Consider the following 17,132-nt stretch of genomic DNA (forward strand, 5'->3'; position numbering starts at 1 on the left):
CACAGTGGATATATGTGTGCTGTGTCTTTCCTCTAGTGTGTGTGTATTACTCCTATAAGGGAAGAGCTGGACACTAAGGCAGCGCTACAACAGGACGAGTCCAGCAGCACTGTAAGACCATCGGGGGGGCCCAGCCCCAGCCCTGCTAGCACAGAAACTGGGCCTGATAGGGTTGACTCCAAATCCCATGATGCACCTGGGGCGGCAGGGCCATGTGATCAGGATGATGAGCATGTTAGCTCTGGGACCACCACCAGCCACGTACCTGTCGTTGAGGTGGAGAGGGCACAGCTGCCCCACTCCTATCAGCTCCAGGGTACAGTGCTGGAGGAGGAGGAGCCGGCAGACCCAGGGTCGAGGGGGGAGCAGTCTGGGAGGATAACTGGAGCCTCCCACACCTCCTATTTCGTGAGCGGTGTTCCCCATGTCATACGCTGTTTCCAGGTAGCCCTCCCTCTGCCCTGACCAGCTCCTGTTGATTGACTCCTCTGCCTGTCCTCTACCTGTACTCTGCCTGTCCTCTGCTCTGTCTGGGTGATTCCATGGGGGACAGTGTACACTCACCCTTCTGCAGCATGTCTACAAGGAATCCAAACTGTAAACACTGAATCTGTACTGTAGTTATACTGGTGTTGGTCAGGATGGTTGAGTTCTGCTAGAGCCGGCTGCAGAGGCGGTGCACAGTGATGGTGTTTTCTCTGGTGTTGGGGGCGATGGGAAGGACCGTGTCGCTATTCCTCTCTTTCAAGCGCTCTCTTGACACAAGATGAATTGTCTTTCTCTCTCTGACACAAGATGAATTGTCTTTCTCTCTCTGACACAAGATGAATTGTCTTTCTCTCTCTGACACAAGATGAATTGTCTTTCTCTCTCTGACACAAGATGAATTGTCTTTCTCTCTCTGACACACACTAGATGAATTGTCTTTCTCTCTCTGACACACACTAGATGAATTGTCTTTCTCTCTCTGACACACTAGATGAATTGTCTTTCTCTCTCTGACACACTAGATGAATTGTCTTTCTCTCTCTGACACACTAGATGAATTGTCTTTCTCTCTCTGACACACTAGATGAATTGTCTTTCTCTCTCTGACACACTAGATGAATTGTCTTTCTCTCTGACACACTAGATGAATCGTCTTTCTCTCTCTGACACTAGATGAATTGTCTTTCTCTCTGACACACTAGATGAATAGTCTTTCTCTCTGACACACTAGATGAATTGTCTTTCTCTCTGACACACTAGATGAATAGTCTTTCTCTCTGACACACTAGATGAATAGTCTTTCTCTCTCTGACACACTAGATGAATTGTCTTTCTCTCTGACACACTAGATGAATAGTCTTTCTCTCTCTGACACACTAGATGAATCGTCTTTCTCTCTCTGACACACACAAGATGAATAGTCTTTCTCTCTCTGACACACTAGATGAATCGTCTTTCTCTCTCTGACCTCGTGGTGGTGGGAAGGACATCTTGGTAAAACTAGAATGGGGAGTGGGAACGAGGGACCCAATCAGTGAATGAAAAGAGAGGTGTGGTTTGAGGGGAGTGGTTGATGAAACATTGAAAAGTTACAGCTGTGCAATGTTCAATTGGGCACAACCAATAATGTATATAAACACTGGACACAGCATCATGTAAGGTTCAGATATAATGATATGATATAGAGCCTATATGTCTGTTTGACATGTATAGAAGAAAGGAACCATGTCGGCTCATCTCATGTCGATGTGCAACGTTCAGTCAAACTGACTGGAGTGTGTTCTCCTCCCACCCCAGCCCCCTCTGGTGCAGACCCAGACAGTCACCATCACAGACGTGTCCAACTCCCTCCCTACTGACGTCTCCACTAAGGATGTCCCTATCGTTCAGACCCAGACTATCAGCTACGAGTCTGCAGAGGTAGCCACCCCATGATCATATAGATGATGCTACAGCTGGGGAACTCTGTGGTTCCACCTCCACAGGGTACAATCAGGGCCGTGTTCAGGGATCTATACATGGCATTTCTTTCTGAAACGTTCAGTACAGTGCACCGATGACTGGGGTGTTACCATGGAGCCATTCTTTCTGTCTGTTTCCTCTCAGGTGTCAGTTGACGGGACAGACGGGGGGAAAGAGGCCACAGCACTGAGCAGCATTCAGTCCATTACCTCAGAGAGCAGCAGGGAAACCAGTGGCACCTCCATTACTACCACCACCACTCACATCTCCAGGGTAAGGGCACACCATAGACCGCACACACTCCTCAGCTGTGTCATGGCCTCTGACTATTTCTCTTGTCCCAGGTGGTGAAAGGAGGAGCGTCAGAGACCAGAGTGGAGAAGAGGATCGTCATCACTGCCGACTCAGAGGATGACCAGGTACAGTACGGTGTCTATGTCGGCTCCTTCTACACACACACACCAAGGCCTGGTCAAACACAATGCTTCTCTGTGACACATTTTTGTCATAAGGTGTACAACCAGCTAGGTGGAGGTTAACTGAAGCTTTGTCTCCTGCAGGGAAGCGACGGCGGAGCAACAGCAATGTGATTCAGCTCAACACACAGTCAGGGAGCCCTATGGATCTGATGCTCAAGACACCAGAGCTTTGTAGTACAGACTAACCTCCCTGTCCCAGAGCCACCCCCACCTCCTCAACCCATACGGACATTGTGTCCTGACTGGTCCCCTCCAGAACCACTGTGGTTGCATCTCTTGACAAGAGCCCTGGTTTAAAGTAGTGCATTATAAAGGGAATATGGTGCCATTTGGGATGCATCCGGGTGTCTCCCTGCCCAGTGGGATATGAACAGGCCAGGGAGAAAGCCTATTGGCCAGGGAGAAAGCCTATTGTGTCCTCTCTTTCCATACTGCTGTTCTGACTGTATGGTGGCTAAATTTTGGTTTATTCCACTCAAACCTCATATTTCGCCAAATTACTATTTTTATTATTATTATAGTAGGAAAGATGAACCTTTTCAGTTCTAAGAGCATTTAGGTAATTTGCTTTTAAATGTTTATTTACAACATATTTTTCTGTCGTTTGTATTGCTACTACTGTGTCATTGAGTTTAAATGTGGACTCAGCGATATGACGGAGATGCAGAAAGTAAACAGCGTAGTGGGTCAATTTCAGCCAAACAACTAAGAACGTTGAAGCGAGAGGCTCGACTTCTCCGCTGTTTTGGTGCCATGGTTCCAACGCTGTGAACAGAGTGAAGTGAATCCGTGCACATGTGCAGATACTGTGTGAGAGCAAAGTCTTGCATCTCGCTCATCTCTGTATCTGCGGTGCTGGTCGAGCAACGTAATTTTACTGAGTCTCCCTTTAACATGCTCATTTTGACAGAAATGCACCGTTTTCAACTGGGCTTTAAGTAATAACATTATCAGACTTTTTCAATCAGATTAAGATGCTGGACAGAAACTAGATGTATTTTTGGAAAGGGATAACTCCTTTGAGTTTGTTTATGTTTATAATTGAGGAATATTCTTTTTTTATTGAATATTCAAATTGAAATTACATACCTCACTTAAAAGTATTGAACAAAGATATTGCATACTCCAACAACCATGCCTGTTTTGTTTGTTCTCTGCTCAGGTAAAATATCTCTTACTTAACCAGCCAAGTTAACATGTGTAATACTACTAGGTCAGGCCACGATGACCCTCAGTATAAATTTTGACGTGATGACAACTATCTGTTTTGAAATGTTTACTCTATTTTATAGCATTACTGCTTTTATAGTATTTGTACAAAATGAGGTGTTTAAGTTATTGAAGTTCATATCCTACTCAATGGTAGCTTCTCATATCATATTGTCTTTTTTTGTTTTTTTACAGCTTGAATTTGGGAGTGTCCCCATGTTTCCCAGTACATATTCAGCATTGTTTTTTTACAGCTTGAATTTGGGAGTGTCCCCATGTTTCCCAGTACATATTCAGCATTGTTTTTTCTTCCTCTTTTAAGGCACCATTGACCTCTAGGACTGCCCCAAGCAGTCTAATGTGAGAGCAATGGAAAGTCCCGCTGTGTTTTGTCCCTTAAAATGATTTTAGATAGAAATGTGGTTGATTTGATGAAACAATGCTTTAGTCTGTTTCTCAGGTTGTATGTCTTTATCAATACTGCAGGACAAAACCCCTCTGTATATGATTGTATGAAGAATGTTCAGTCTTAATGTACATTCTAGCCCTGCAGATGGGTCCAAATGATTCTCAGCTCTTAAACACAGTAGTACATGTGCAAGATGTATTTATCACTATCAAAAGGCAGCTGTCCCAGTGTATGTGGCTTTTCTTTCATACAGGGGAACATATTTAGTCCTTTTGTACATGTTCTACCATTTCTTTGTAAAGTAGACTGTTTCATGTGATTCTTTGTACTGGGATGTTTTTTAAAACACGATCCTGTTCGCAGGCTTTTAGACACAGTCACATTCATAATCATCTAGTTTGTAAATCTTTCTTACCACCTGTTTTAGAGTAGATTCCTCTTCCAGTTACTGTCCCCTTCCTTTTGTAGATCAGATAAAGATACTTGTATGAGAACCCTTTTAGAGAATGACAATTGGTAGCAGACCTTTCTTCCCCTCTGAAGAAGTTTGTGAAGGTGGCACAAACTATTAGCTAGAAGGATCTTGAGGGCATAAACTAGAATCTCAGCGGAACCCTTCGTTTTTAGATATGTAAACTTATTGCTTTTGTGACATATCCCTGTCTTTAAAATTAAATAAAATCAGGATGAATTGTCAAGTGGTGTGTGGTGTCTGTCTGAGCAGGATTTCAGTCACAATAAGACATTTTTTTAATAAAAGGTGACCAATAGAATTGTAAGAAATACAATTTTATTAAAAATTCTTAATTCCAGATGCTTGCATACAGACTTCAGAAAATCAATAATAGCATTACCACTGGAATTGTAGACTGAAAGAAAAACATTATTAATGTAAAATGTAGTACCATAATGTAAACTGGTTGTAGCTATAGGTTATCAAAATGAAAGACCTGTGTGTTCAACACCACTTAATATTGTAACACAATGCAAGAGAAACCATGCGTCTCAGTATCTAGTCAAGAGACAACTCTGCTCTGTCATGGACATGTTCACAACGAATGATGGCTTAAGTGGCCCGAACATTTTCACTTTGGGACAGTGAGTGTCCCAGCACCGGTATTTTATGTCAGCACAAAGCAAACCCATGTTGCCATTCACCCTGAGAACATATCTTATACATCTAATAAACTCTGTCTTAAATTTAATTTGTGCAGCATCCATCCTCTAGGGAATCTATAATACATATCAAAACGGTTGTTAATTGGATTCTCAGCCAATCATCTGGATATGAAAAATCATTGAAGATGGTTTTATATCAGCCTTTTCACACTGCTAAGTTATGTGTCCACCCTCGGTAATGGAACCATGCGGGAAAGGAAACCATGTAGAGAATGTATCTGAGCCAACCCAATACTGTGCAGGGGGGGAGGGGGCCTCAGGACTGAGTTTGGAAAACCCGGCCTTAGCGGGCCAAACTGAAAAAAGGTTTGAAAGATTGGGTCCTGTCAAGGAGAGGGGAAGAGTTGCACGATTGTAGTCAGTAGGGTTATGATTGGCTCCTCTGTACAGAGGGAGCCAATCACCAAAGAGCATCCTGTGTAACAGATGATGGCCTGGTCCGGACGTGACATTAACTACATCAGGGATGGTCAACTCCAGTCCTTCTGGGGCCTGATTGGTGTCATATTTTTGCTGCAGCTAACACACCTGACTCCAATAATTAACTAATCATGATCATCAGTTTCGAATACAATGTGTTGAATCAGCTATGTTTGCTATGAATGGGGTAATACTGTGACCTACGATGACTGGAGTTTCCCCATCCCTGATCTACATGTATGTATTGTATCTGTCAGAATGTGTTTTTAACAAGCCTTTATTGAGCTACATAATCCACTGCTTTCATTCCAACCAAGTCAAAATGTCTCTTTCCCGGCCGGGTGTGTAAGTTCTAGCGAATAGCCTTCACAGGACTCTTGAAGCTGGAGGCAGCCTGGAGTTGGAGTTGATAAGCCATGGGGTGGATCTTGAAGCCATATAGCCTGAGAAAAAACAACTAAATATTACAACACAATAACAGTGTGGATTGTAGAAGGCTGCCATTATGCTAACATGTCTCAATCTCCTTACCGAGGGAAAAAAATTAATCTTCAAATCAAGCAAATGGTTTTTGTTACAGTTCCCAGCTGAACATTAATTATGTAATAACACAAACAAATCAAATGGGGCAAACAGAGCATCTTGATGAATTTGCAAAGATAATTATAGAAATAAACCTTGGCACAAACTGATTGGCAGGTCGTTTTGGCCGGTACTCTGGGTGCACCATAAATAGCATGTGGGGGAAGCCTGTCCCGAAGTAGGCCCCGTCCGTGTGGTGGTGCCGGGAGGACTTGGGGGTGTACACATCCATGCACTTTGGACAATACAGCTTCACCATCGCCTCACCTGGGATGTCTGACAGACCTATGGGAGAAGAGAGATCAACATCTATGTAACACCGCTGAGGGCACAGATGTCTATTCTGGTGTCAGCTGGCAATTAAATATTGATAACATATCTGTGTGAAATACTGCTGACAATCTGTGATCTAGTTCAAAATGTGACTGGAGAGAAATGGTTCAATTCCATGAAAAGAGAAGAGGTATGTTCTGTAAGTGAACAGGAGTATGAATACATTAAAGTCAAACTCACCAATAGGAAGCATGGGTTGATTCTCACAGTACACTCTTGGGCAATAGCCAAAGTCCCCTTGTTGGTACTTATCCAGCTGCAAACCAAAACCTATTTCAGTGTGTAACATGGTCACACAGCTAGTCCAAGAAGGCCAAACTAACTACATAAACGGACAGGTAGAATTTAGAACAGGGGTCTCCAACCTTTTCTAGCACGAGCTACTTAAAACAAAAAAAATGAAGCATGTCATGAGCTACATTTGTATTTTATAGCTTTCAAATAGTTGTTTTGTCAATATACCTGGTAAAATAAGTTATTAGACAACTAAGTGGGCCCCATAAAATTATACTTCACATTTTCCTGAATTCTCTTTTCACTGTTTTATTTCTCCTTGGTTTGGGATTTTTTTTTTTTAAATTTGTTCAATATTACAATTCTTCATAGAGAAAGATGGAAGTTCTGAGTCCATGTCAAAGCTTAAAATCACACGAGAAGACCATTTTTGAGGTCTAGGAAAAAAACGAACACATTTTAATTAGAGTGTAATGTACCCTTTAATTGTACATCTCATAAGAGAGGAATGTGTCAGTCTAGTGATGTTGCTGCTATTACCTATTGCTGCAGCACGTCATGAGTTTGCAAAACAAATCGGCCCCTCATTGATACAAAAAATCATCATGACAATTCTGTCAGATAAGCCTACTTTGCAATATGCATTTAATTGAATGTTTTTTCAGTTTACCCAAAAGACTCCGGTCGCTAACTAGCTACACAGACTCAGACAAATGATCGCCCTAAACAGACAGGGGCAATATTGCTGGAAATTAAATTGGCAGATTGTGTTACGTGGCTAACTAGGGGTTGGACAATGTCACTGTGGCTTTGATAGGTGGGAGCTTTACATTTATGACAGTTTGCCACAGAACACATGAAGAAAATGTATGTAATTTCAGAATTGATTGGCGAGCTACTCCTAGGTGGGCTGCGAGCTACTGGTAGCTCACAGTCTACTTGTTGGAGACCACTGATATACAGATTATCCAGAACAAATATATACAGATCTAGGGTTTACTACCATCTGAGCGATGCCTCTGTTGGTGAGGATGTAGCGTGCGTGTATCAGCCCGTACAGCATCTCTGCTGCCTGCTCTATCAGGTCACTCTGGTTGGGGTTGTCCTCCAGCTCCTCATCTGACAGATAGACATGACTGTGAGGCTTTCAGATCAACACACAAGGTACACAGAAGCCTATAGTGACATGGTGTATGAATAAAGCACTGGGAGGAAGCATTATACCGTCTGCAGGTCTTTCCTGTCTTTATACACACACATAAGTCAGGCTTTCAGATCAACACAAGGTAGACTTCAACCTATAGATGCACCGAATCAAAGTATGTAGTACTTTACTGTGTCCTTGTGTCTTTTGAAAGGCACTTGTAAATACAAACAGAACTGATACATTAGCCTATAGGAAGTGTCAGTGTGAAGTCATGCCAGACGGTGTAGTGAGGAGCTCACCTGGTTCCAGGTCCAGGATCATGTCAAGGGCCTGGCGGTAGTGAGGCACCTGCTCATTAAGCCCTGTCAGGTTAAACTTGTCCTGAATGTAGTCCTCATCAACCTGGTAAAGTGGAATGGATCAACATGGTTAGTAGCTTTCAGCTGCCAAACACAGTCTACTACTCTTTATGAATTGGCCACGGTTGGTCAATTGCATAACAGGTTAAACGGATTACTTCAGTATTGGCAATTAAGACAAGCAGAAGAGTTAAAGGTAGAATTAAGCAACGTAGCCTACACGGTGCACTGTGTTGGAATATCTGAAGCTACCACCACGCCATAACAAGCTTATGTCATGGTTACACACTATGGCACCAATACAAAACCACCCCACGACTTTAAACACTGTATTTTGGTCCTCTTTCACATGGAATTCTTCATCTGTGTTTTGGGTATATTTGGCTGGTAGTTGTAACAGTTCATTCTGTATTTCAAAGGATCAACTAGCTTCACAAACAGTTGGCTAAGTCAGAGCAATAGTATTTCCCCTGTCTGTCCTTCTCATTCTTTGATGTTCTGACATAACTAGCTATCTACTCACCTCACAGAAAAACTCATTCCCCCTCAGGCCACAGAACCAGGAGATCCAGGACACCTCCTCCGAGCTGCTCATCCTCTGAACAAGTTGGGGGTGATGGTGCAACGGCATGCAAAAATTACATGTATTTCAGAATTTCCATTGTAGCACTAGAATATAAAGCTAGCTGGGCCAAGCATTTCGCTACACTCGCAATAACATCTGCTAACCATGTGTATGTGACCAATAAAATGTGATATTAGCTAGTGGTGTATTCCATTCTGATCCAGGGACCTGAAGTATGTGCACACTGCAGGCTTTATTTCTGCCCCAGATGTTAACTAACTAATTCATCAAATCATCAAGCCCAGATGTGTTAGTACTGGGCTAGAACAAAAACCTATTGTTATTAGTCAAATTATGCATAAAGAACTCTAGCTAGCTAACGTTAGCTACATAGATAACTAGCTAGCTAACCCCGTGTTTACTAGCTAGTTACATTCGTTTAATAACGTTAGCTAGGTAACGGACATTTTCCACACGCATGAAATACATGCTGATTTGAAAGTAAACAATGCATTTAGTACTGTGTAAAACCAAATGTGTTGTGTCAGCACACGTTTACTCACCCTCTTTTATGTTAGCTAGATATATCTACCGGTAGCTACTTTGCTAACTAGCTAACACCTTAGCTAACTGCTGTAAACAAGAATGCTACTTCCGGTGGAATCTTCGGCTTCTCCGAACTGTGTTGATGAACAGTTTGTTGTTCCAGTCAAACCGCGGAGTATTAGTGATGGGTCGTTCGCGAACGAGTCGGCTCTAAGAGCATATCAGAAGAGACCAATCTATTTATAAAAATAAGATGTTAATAATCCAAAGATTTAAATGAAAATAATTAACTAATTCAAATAAAGGCCTAAATGCTCAAGCGCATACTTTCGTTCTGACTGTGCTAAGACTAACAGCCTCACCTGTTGTTCCTGTCAATCAGACACGTAGTGTCAACCAATGAACCAAAGATGCGTGAGGGAGGGCCGAGACAACTCAATTCAATTCAAGGGGCTTTATTGGCATGGGAAACATGTCCTAACATTGCAAAAGCAACTGAGGTAGATAATATACAAAAGTTAAATAAACAATAAAAATCAACAGTAAACATTACACATACAGAAGTTTCAAAAGAATGAAGACATTACAAATGTCATATTATGTACATGGGAGTTTATCAAAATTGGGTTTGTTTTCGAAATCTTTGTGGATCTGTGTAATCTGAGGGAAATATGTCTCTCTAATATGGTTCCATGAGTTCCAGTCGGCTCCGGAAGCCAATGTGCTGGGAATGCCCATCACTACATGAGTTCCAGTCGGCTTTCCGGCAAGGCTATGCTCACTGGGAATGCCCATCACTACATGAGTTCCAGTCGGCTCCTGTTTAGGGCCAAATGTTCTGGGAATGCCCATCACTAATTATCATGATTTGTTCCAGTGTTGCTGTCCCGCTCTGTGGGGTCTGTTTGTGAACAGAGCACCAGGACCAGTTGCTGGGAATGCCCATCACTGCATGATGTTCCAGTTTTGGCGGCCTAATTCTGCTCTGCATGCATTATTTGGTGTTCTACGCCATTTTATGTGCATGCAGAGTCTCAATTTGGTGTTTGTCCCAATGGGCAATGGGCTCCATCACCACATGAGTTCCAGTCGGCTCCGGAAGCCAATGTGCTGGGAATGCCCATCACTACATGAGTTCCAGTCGGCTCCGGAAGCCAATGTGCTGGGAATGCCCATCACTACATGAGTTCCAGTCGGCTCCGGAAGCCAATGTGCTGGGAATGCCCATCACTATTTTGTTCATGAGTTCTGTCAGGGCTGGCAGAATCTGGCAAGCCAATGTGCTGGGAATGCCCATCATTTGACTTCACATGAGTTCCAGTCGGCTCCGAAGAAGCCAATGTGCTGGGAATGCCCATCACTGGATTTTATAATGAGTTTTACCAGTCTTTCCATCAATTTGTATAGCCCCTCAAAATGTGCTGGGAATGCCCATCACTACATGAGTTGCAGTCGGCTCCGGAAGCCAATGTGCTGGGAAAGGTGGAAGACTTCCGCATCACCTGTTTTGAAAGGTCTTCTGCTAGAGAGGAATCCACGCCAGTGGAGGAGGCGAGAGGTTTCTTTCTCACCAAAATCTGTCGTAAATTAGCCCAATGCGTTTCTATAGGCTTATTTTGGACCTAAACTTGTAGCCTACCTTCCGCCATTGGGACAACGATTCGACTTGTTAGGGTGGAGACTTCTTCTTCGATGAAGTTTAACGGTGGTTGGCATCCAATATGTTGCATTACCGCCACCTACTAGACTGGAATAGAACTCCCTATACTTTGCTTTAAAACAATTATTAAAAAATACCCTACCATATAACACTACTGACAAAACAAAAAATTAAAATGTAAATAACACCACCCTACTCCACTATTTAAATCTATTTAATCCTACCTCATGCCAACAACCTGAAAGGATGGGACATCACCACATAACACACCCTGTAACTCTTCTGATGTTAAGCCTCACACACCCATATACCTCTCTGCAGCTGCCACCACAACCTCAATTTTCTGCGACTTACATTTCATCCCTGCAGTACAGTTGATAACCATTGCTATAAATGCTAAAAATCCAATCTTACTGAAACATATATCACTTGTTGGCCTATCCCTCTGTACTGGTACAGATCTACTAGACTGGAATAGAACTCCCTATACTTTGCTTTAAAACAATTATTAAAAAATACCCTACCATATAACACTACTGACAAAACAAAGAATTAAAATGTAAATAACACCACCCTACTCACTAAAATCACTCCTCAAAACACTCTCATGACCCCTAACCTCTGTACTGGTACAGATCTACTACTCACAACACTCCTCTCAGGATCCCTCCCTCTGTACTGGTACAGATCTACTACTCACAACACTCCTCTCAGGACCCCTCCCTCTGTACTGGTACAGATCTACTACTCACAACACTCCTCTCAGGACCCCTCCCTCTGTACTGGTACAGATCTACTACTCACAACACTCCTCTCAGGACCCCTCCCTCTGTACTGGTACAGATCTACTATTCACAACACTCCTCTCAGGACCCCTCCCTCTGTACTGGTACAGATCTACTACTCACAACACTCCTCTCAGGACCCCTCCCTCTGTACTGGTACAGATCTACTATTCACAACACTCCTCTCAGGACCCCTCCCTCTGTACTGGTACAGATCTACTACTCACAACACTCCTCTCAGGATCCCTCCCTCTGTACTGGTACAGATCTACTACTCACAACACTCCTCTCAGGATCCCTCCCTCTGTACTGGTACAGATCTACTACTCACAACACTCCTCTCAGGACCCCTCCCTCTGTACTGGTACAGATCTACTACTCACAACACTCCTCTCAGGATCCCTCCCTCTGTACTGGTACAGATCTACTACTCACAACACTCCTCTCAGGACCCCTCCCTCTGTACTGGTACAGATCTACTACTCACAACACTCCTCTCAGGACCCCTCCCTCTGTACTGGTACAGATCTACTATTCACAACACTCCTCTCAGGATCCCTCCCTCTGTACTGGTACAGATCTACTACTCACAACACTCCTCTCAGGATCCCTCCCTCTGTACTGGTACAGATCTACTATTCACAACACTCCTCTCAGGACCCCTCCCTCTGTACTGGTACAGATCTACTACTCACAACACTCCTCTCAGGACCCCTCCCTCTGTACTGGTACAGATCTACTATTCACAACACTCCTCTCAGGACCCCTCCCTCTGTACTGGTACAGATCTACTATTCACAACACTCCTCTCAGGATCCCTCCCTCTGTACTGGTACAGATCTACTACTCACAACACTCCTCTCAGGACCCCTCCCTCTGTACTGGTACAGATCTACTACTCACAACACTCCTCTCAGGACCCTCCCTCTGTACTGGTACAGATCTACTATTCACAACACTCCTCTCAGGATCCCTCCCTCTGTACTGGTACAGATCTACTACTCACAACACTCCTCTCAGGATCCCTCCCTCTGTACTGGTACAGATCTACTATTCACAACACTCCTCTCAGGATCCCTCCCTCTGTACTGGTACAGATCTACTAGTCACAACACTCCTCTCAGGACCCCTCCCTCTGTACTGGTACAGATCTACTATTCACAACACTCCTCTCAGGACCCCTCCCTCTGTACTGGTACAGATCTACTACTCACAACACTCCTCTCAGGATCCCTCCCCTTGACCCATCTTCCTCTACTTTCTTCACTGCCTCAGCATATGACAAGTTCTGCACTATTCTAACCCTGGAAAACTCAACCTGCCCCTCTCGCACGGGACATTTCTGATACCCAGCCACATGAGCACCCCTACAATTAACACATACCACTACTTTCACCAACTTTCACCAATGCTACACGTTCCTTTGTCTCGTGCCCTTCTGCACACTTCTCACACCTAGGAACCTCCCTCATACACACTGCTGCCACATGCCCATAAGCTTGACACCTGTAACGACGCAATGTATTTGGTTTAAAAGCTTGTACAGGATAACTTACAGTATATATCCTAACATCACTTTGTCGGGCAAATACTCAATATCAAAACTCAAAAGAGCAGACAATGATTCTTCTGTTTCACCTCTCTTGCCACGCTGTCTGCATCGCACCAAACGATGAGCATCACAAACACCGGGAATCTTCCCCTTCAGTTGGTCAACTTTTAAAAATACTGCTACCCCAGTAATCACTCCTTTCAATGGCGCCCTATTCTTGAGAGCGACACGATTCACATTTCTTGCCCCCATTCTTTTAATGCAGAGTGCCTTCTCCCTCTGACCAGCAGAAACTCAAATAATTATCTCAAGACTACTGTACTTCTGGTTACCGTCATCGATTCCACAGTGCCCAACTCTGTTTTCACCCATCCTGAAACCACTAATGGATCAGCCAAAGGCACCGGTCCACTTTTTCCAAAACGCCATTGCTACTGTCACAGACTCATCTTTATCCTGACCCTCAGTGCCAGCCTCAGGCTTCGAGAACTTCACCACACCGACCACCTCTGATACTTCGACCTCATTCACTTCCATTTCTCCTCCTATCTTCAGCTCACTCTGCTTACACTTTCTACCATTCTTCTTTAACAAACCATCTCGATTTTTTTCTCACAATCTTTAACCGACTCAAGTTCTCCATCTTCCTCCCTCTCTCTCTTAGACCTCCTCTGCCTCTCTTTTTCCCTCTGTTCCTCCTCCTGACATACATGTTGTTCTTGCTTTCTAAAGGGATGCCATTTAACCGGCTGTCACAATCTCCGTACAATCAGCATGAACACCTCGGGATGTAGCGCTCAACAGTGCATCCCTCTTATAATGCAGCTGCTTCATCTTGATGTTCTTCTTTATCAAAAGCTACCACAAATCTTTTCCATTTCAAACAAGCTCTCAGGGTCCATTCACTGCCTGCAACTCTACTTGCGCTCCCTCACGATGGAACGTACCAAGGGACAAACGGAGTGGCAATGAAGAGAGGAGACAGGAGCATCTCGTCATTATATACAGATCTCTGTCCATGCAGATGTGCTGATAAAATACTTGTCAAAAACTTCAAAGAAAGTCTTTCCAGTCATTAGTCTCCTGTCAAAGTCGAGTCCTGATTATTTTACTTATTTTGTTTTTAACCAAATGGAGTCTCAAAACATCACATTTGTGGCCCTGTTCAAGAGCATCAAAACCGTGATGTGTCATTGGTCACTTGTGACTGACTGATCTACAAATAATAAGAAGTCTTTAATAATATTGCAAGGTGATTTGTAAATCAGTCAGTCGCAGTTGCCTGACAGCTGCAACGTCAACAAAGCACTGTGACTAGTAGTGATGTTAGTATGTAAATATTGGTGGGGCAAACTCAACACCCAATTTACTTTGATGGATGCCAGCAAAGCCACAATAGTTTTTTTTAACCTTTATTTAAATAGGCATGTCAGTCAAGAACAAATTATTTTTTTCAATGACAGCCTAGGAACAGTGGGCCAACTGCCTTGTTCAGGGGCAGATCAACAGAGTTTTACCTCGATCTTGCAACCTTTCGGTTACTAGTCCAACGCTCTAACCACACGGCTACCTGCCGCCCCATACAACACAACTATACAACACAACACGAAACAATATGCTAATTGCACTTTAAAAGTGACAAACAATGCCCACAAACTGTTAGGGCCTGTTAGTCCCAACAGCAGTCCCAACACCTTACCACAGCTACACCTGGCTATCAGCGGAGCCTTGTTTGGCAGCGAAACGGTTCATTCAGCCTCATTTACTGCCTTTAAAAAAACAGCTGATGTGGCTGACTTGCTTAAACAAATGTGGTTTCTACTGACATTTCAGAAGTCCAAACTATGGCATAAGGGGACGACAAGTGTTTAAGAGTCAATCCGTAATTTTGATTAAGACAATGAGCGAGCTAGGACGGACGTAGTCAATATAACTATTTGTTCAGCACTTTTGAAATGTACAGTGACAGAATTTAGAACATGGTCCATTCTTATGGTATTCTCCCCGTACACCAAGTCAGAACCAAAGAATAAAGGGGGCATGTAAGCAGATAATAAAGGGGGCATAAAAGCACCTTGCTGTGCTGTGCTCACTTGAACAGGAAGGTGGTGTGGCGGTCCTTCATGGGCAAATTTTGTCATCAAACTTTGTCATCAAAATCTGGCATTCTCTGGATTTATGCTGCTTTCAAGACAGCTGGGAGATCAACAAAAAAAAGGTTGCCATGACATCAGTGATCTTCAGGTTTTAGCTCTAGAAAGAGGCCCGAGTTCCCCATTTACAATTCTGAGTTGAATGAAAGTTCCAAACTTATCTTCCCAGTCGTGGCTCATTTTTCCAGAGTTCCCAGTTGTCTTGAACTCACTAAAGTCAGATTTTGCAGTTCCACGTTAGCAGTTGTTTTGGGAGTGGGACAAATCATGCTTCATTGACAGCATGGCCAATGTTGAACGTTTATCATTTTAAACTACCAAAAGAGACTGTTAATTTTAGACTTAGCACCACACAGCCACTCCACTGAATAGCAGGAGTGGCTGTGTGGTTGTTTTGCAATGCTTACAGTTAGCCACTGATTCCTTCCAAACCACTCATTGTTGAATTTGTGATTTCTAACTTGTTGTGTAATGTTTATTTCTGATGGCCGATGAGCACCGATACGTTTTATCTATAATTTCTCTTCATTATTTCTCTTCATATGACAAGTATTAAAAGGATTGGCCAGTACATTGTCGACTTGATTCATGATGATGACTGCTAGCTAAAATTTTGAAAGTATGATGTTGACAGTCCTATCAAAGCTACTGTAGATATAATGTGATTTTATGTAATTTTATCTGTGGCCAATAACCTTGAGCCTACCTGGATGGGCACTTCTAAGTTTTGAGCTCTACCCTTAGACTTGGTGGTGATGTAGTGTCCGCATGAGTGACAGAACACTGAGCCAATCACGGCGCAATGCTCTATATTTTCTGCTAGCTTGCCCCACCACCACAGAAAGCACTGAACTAGGCTGAAACACCTGCATTTTGGAGCTGCCTTACTCAAGAAAACAAAAAAGAGACCATGTTTGTATGCGGCTTTATTAACTCAATGATATATATATATTTTTTACATTGTTTGCAAACTGATATGTGACACGTATTAATGCCAAAATAACATGCAAAACAGGCAAACCCCCCCCCCTTTTTTGTGCTAAAAATGTGGGGCTCCACCTGCCCTGATAGACTGGTCGCCTCTGGAGACTTTATGTAGACAGGTGTGTGTCTTTCCAAATCATGTCTAATCAATTGAATTTACCACAGGTGGACTCCAATCAAGTTGTAGAAACATCTCAACGATGATCAATGGAAACAGGATACACCTGAGCTCAATTTCGGGTTTCACAGCAAAGGGTCTGAATACTTATGTAAATAAGGTATTTCTGTTTCTGTGGGTTTTTTTTGCAAACATTTCTGACAACATGTTTTCACTTTGTCATTATGGGGAATTGTGTGTAGAATGATGAGGAAACAAAACAATTTAATCAATTTTAGAATAAGGCTGTAATGTAACAAAATGTGAGAAAAGTCAAGGTGTCTGAATATTTTCCGAATGCACTGTATATTCTGAATAAGTATGTACAGTCGTGGCCAAAAGTTTTGAGAATGACACAAATATTAATTTCCACAAAGTTTGCTGCTTCAGTGTCTTTAGATATTTTTCTCAGATGTTACTATGGAATAC

The 17,132-nt window shown here is 43.0% G+C and overlaps 2 protein-coding genes across 16 annotated transcripts in view; one reads left to right on the top strand and one right to left on the bottom strand.

Annotated features, from left to right (window-relative positions):
• The window catches only part of LOC135520929 (titin-like), a 56,711-nt gene extending 51,966 nt beyond the window's left edge, over positions 1 to 4,745 (top strand). For 12 of the 15 annotated variants that reach the window (XM_064946788.1, XM_064946793.1, XM_064946792.1 and 9 more), the window contains 5 exons: positions 37 to 444; positions 1,786 to 1,908; positions 2,095 to 2,223; positions 2,295 to 2,369; positions 2,511 to 4,745. In XM_064946788.1, the coding sequence (XP_064802860.1) occupies positions 37 to 444; positions 1,786 to 1,908; positions 2,095 to 2,223; positions 2,295 to 2,369; positions 2,511 to 2,540 (765 nt within the window). In that variant the 3' untranslated portion in view covers positions 2,541 to 4,745. The remainder of the gene's footprint in view (positions 1 to 36; positions 445 to 1,785; positions 1,909 to 2,094; positions 2,224 to 2,294; positions 2,370 to 2,510) is intronic. The other 3 variants (XM_064946796.1, XM_064946799.1, XM_064946801.1) reach the window with 3 other exon arrangements.
• A 75-nt stretch (positions 4,746 to 4,820) lies between these two features.
• Positions 4,821 to 9,778, bottom strand: LOC135520930 (casein kinase II subunit beta-like). Its single transcript, XM_064946805.1, has 7 exons — positions 9,430 to 9,778; positions 8,825 to 8,899; positions 8,242 to 8,344; positions 7,799 to 7,914; positions 6,742 to 6,817; positions 6,324 to 6,513; positions 4,821 to 6,089 (listed from the first exon to the last, which is right to left on the bottom strand). The coding sequence occupies exons 2-7, from the start codon at positions 8,894 to 8,896 to the stop codon at positions 5,999 to 6,001; spliced, it is 648 nt and encodes a 215-aa protein (XP_064802877.1). The 5' UTR covers positions 8,897 to 8,899; positions 9,430 to 9,778; the 3' UTR covers positions 4,821 to 5,998.
• Between the last annotated feature and the right edge of the window lie 7,354 nt (positions 9,779 to 17,132).

This window comes from Oncorhynchus masou, chromosome 29 (assembly GCF_036934945.1).
Source record: "Oncorhynchus masou masou isolate Uvic2021 chromosome 29, UVic_Omas_1.1, whole genome shotgun sequence".
In the NCBI taxonomy this organism is placed as follows: Eukaryota; Metazoa; Chordata; class Actinopteri; order Salmoniformes; family Salmonidae; genus Oncorhynchus; species Oncorhynchus masou.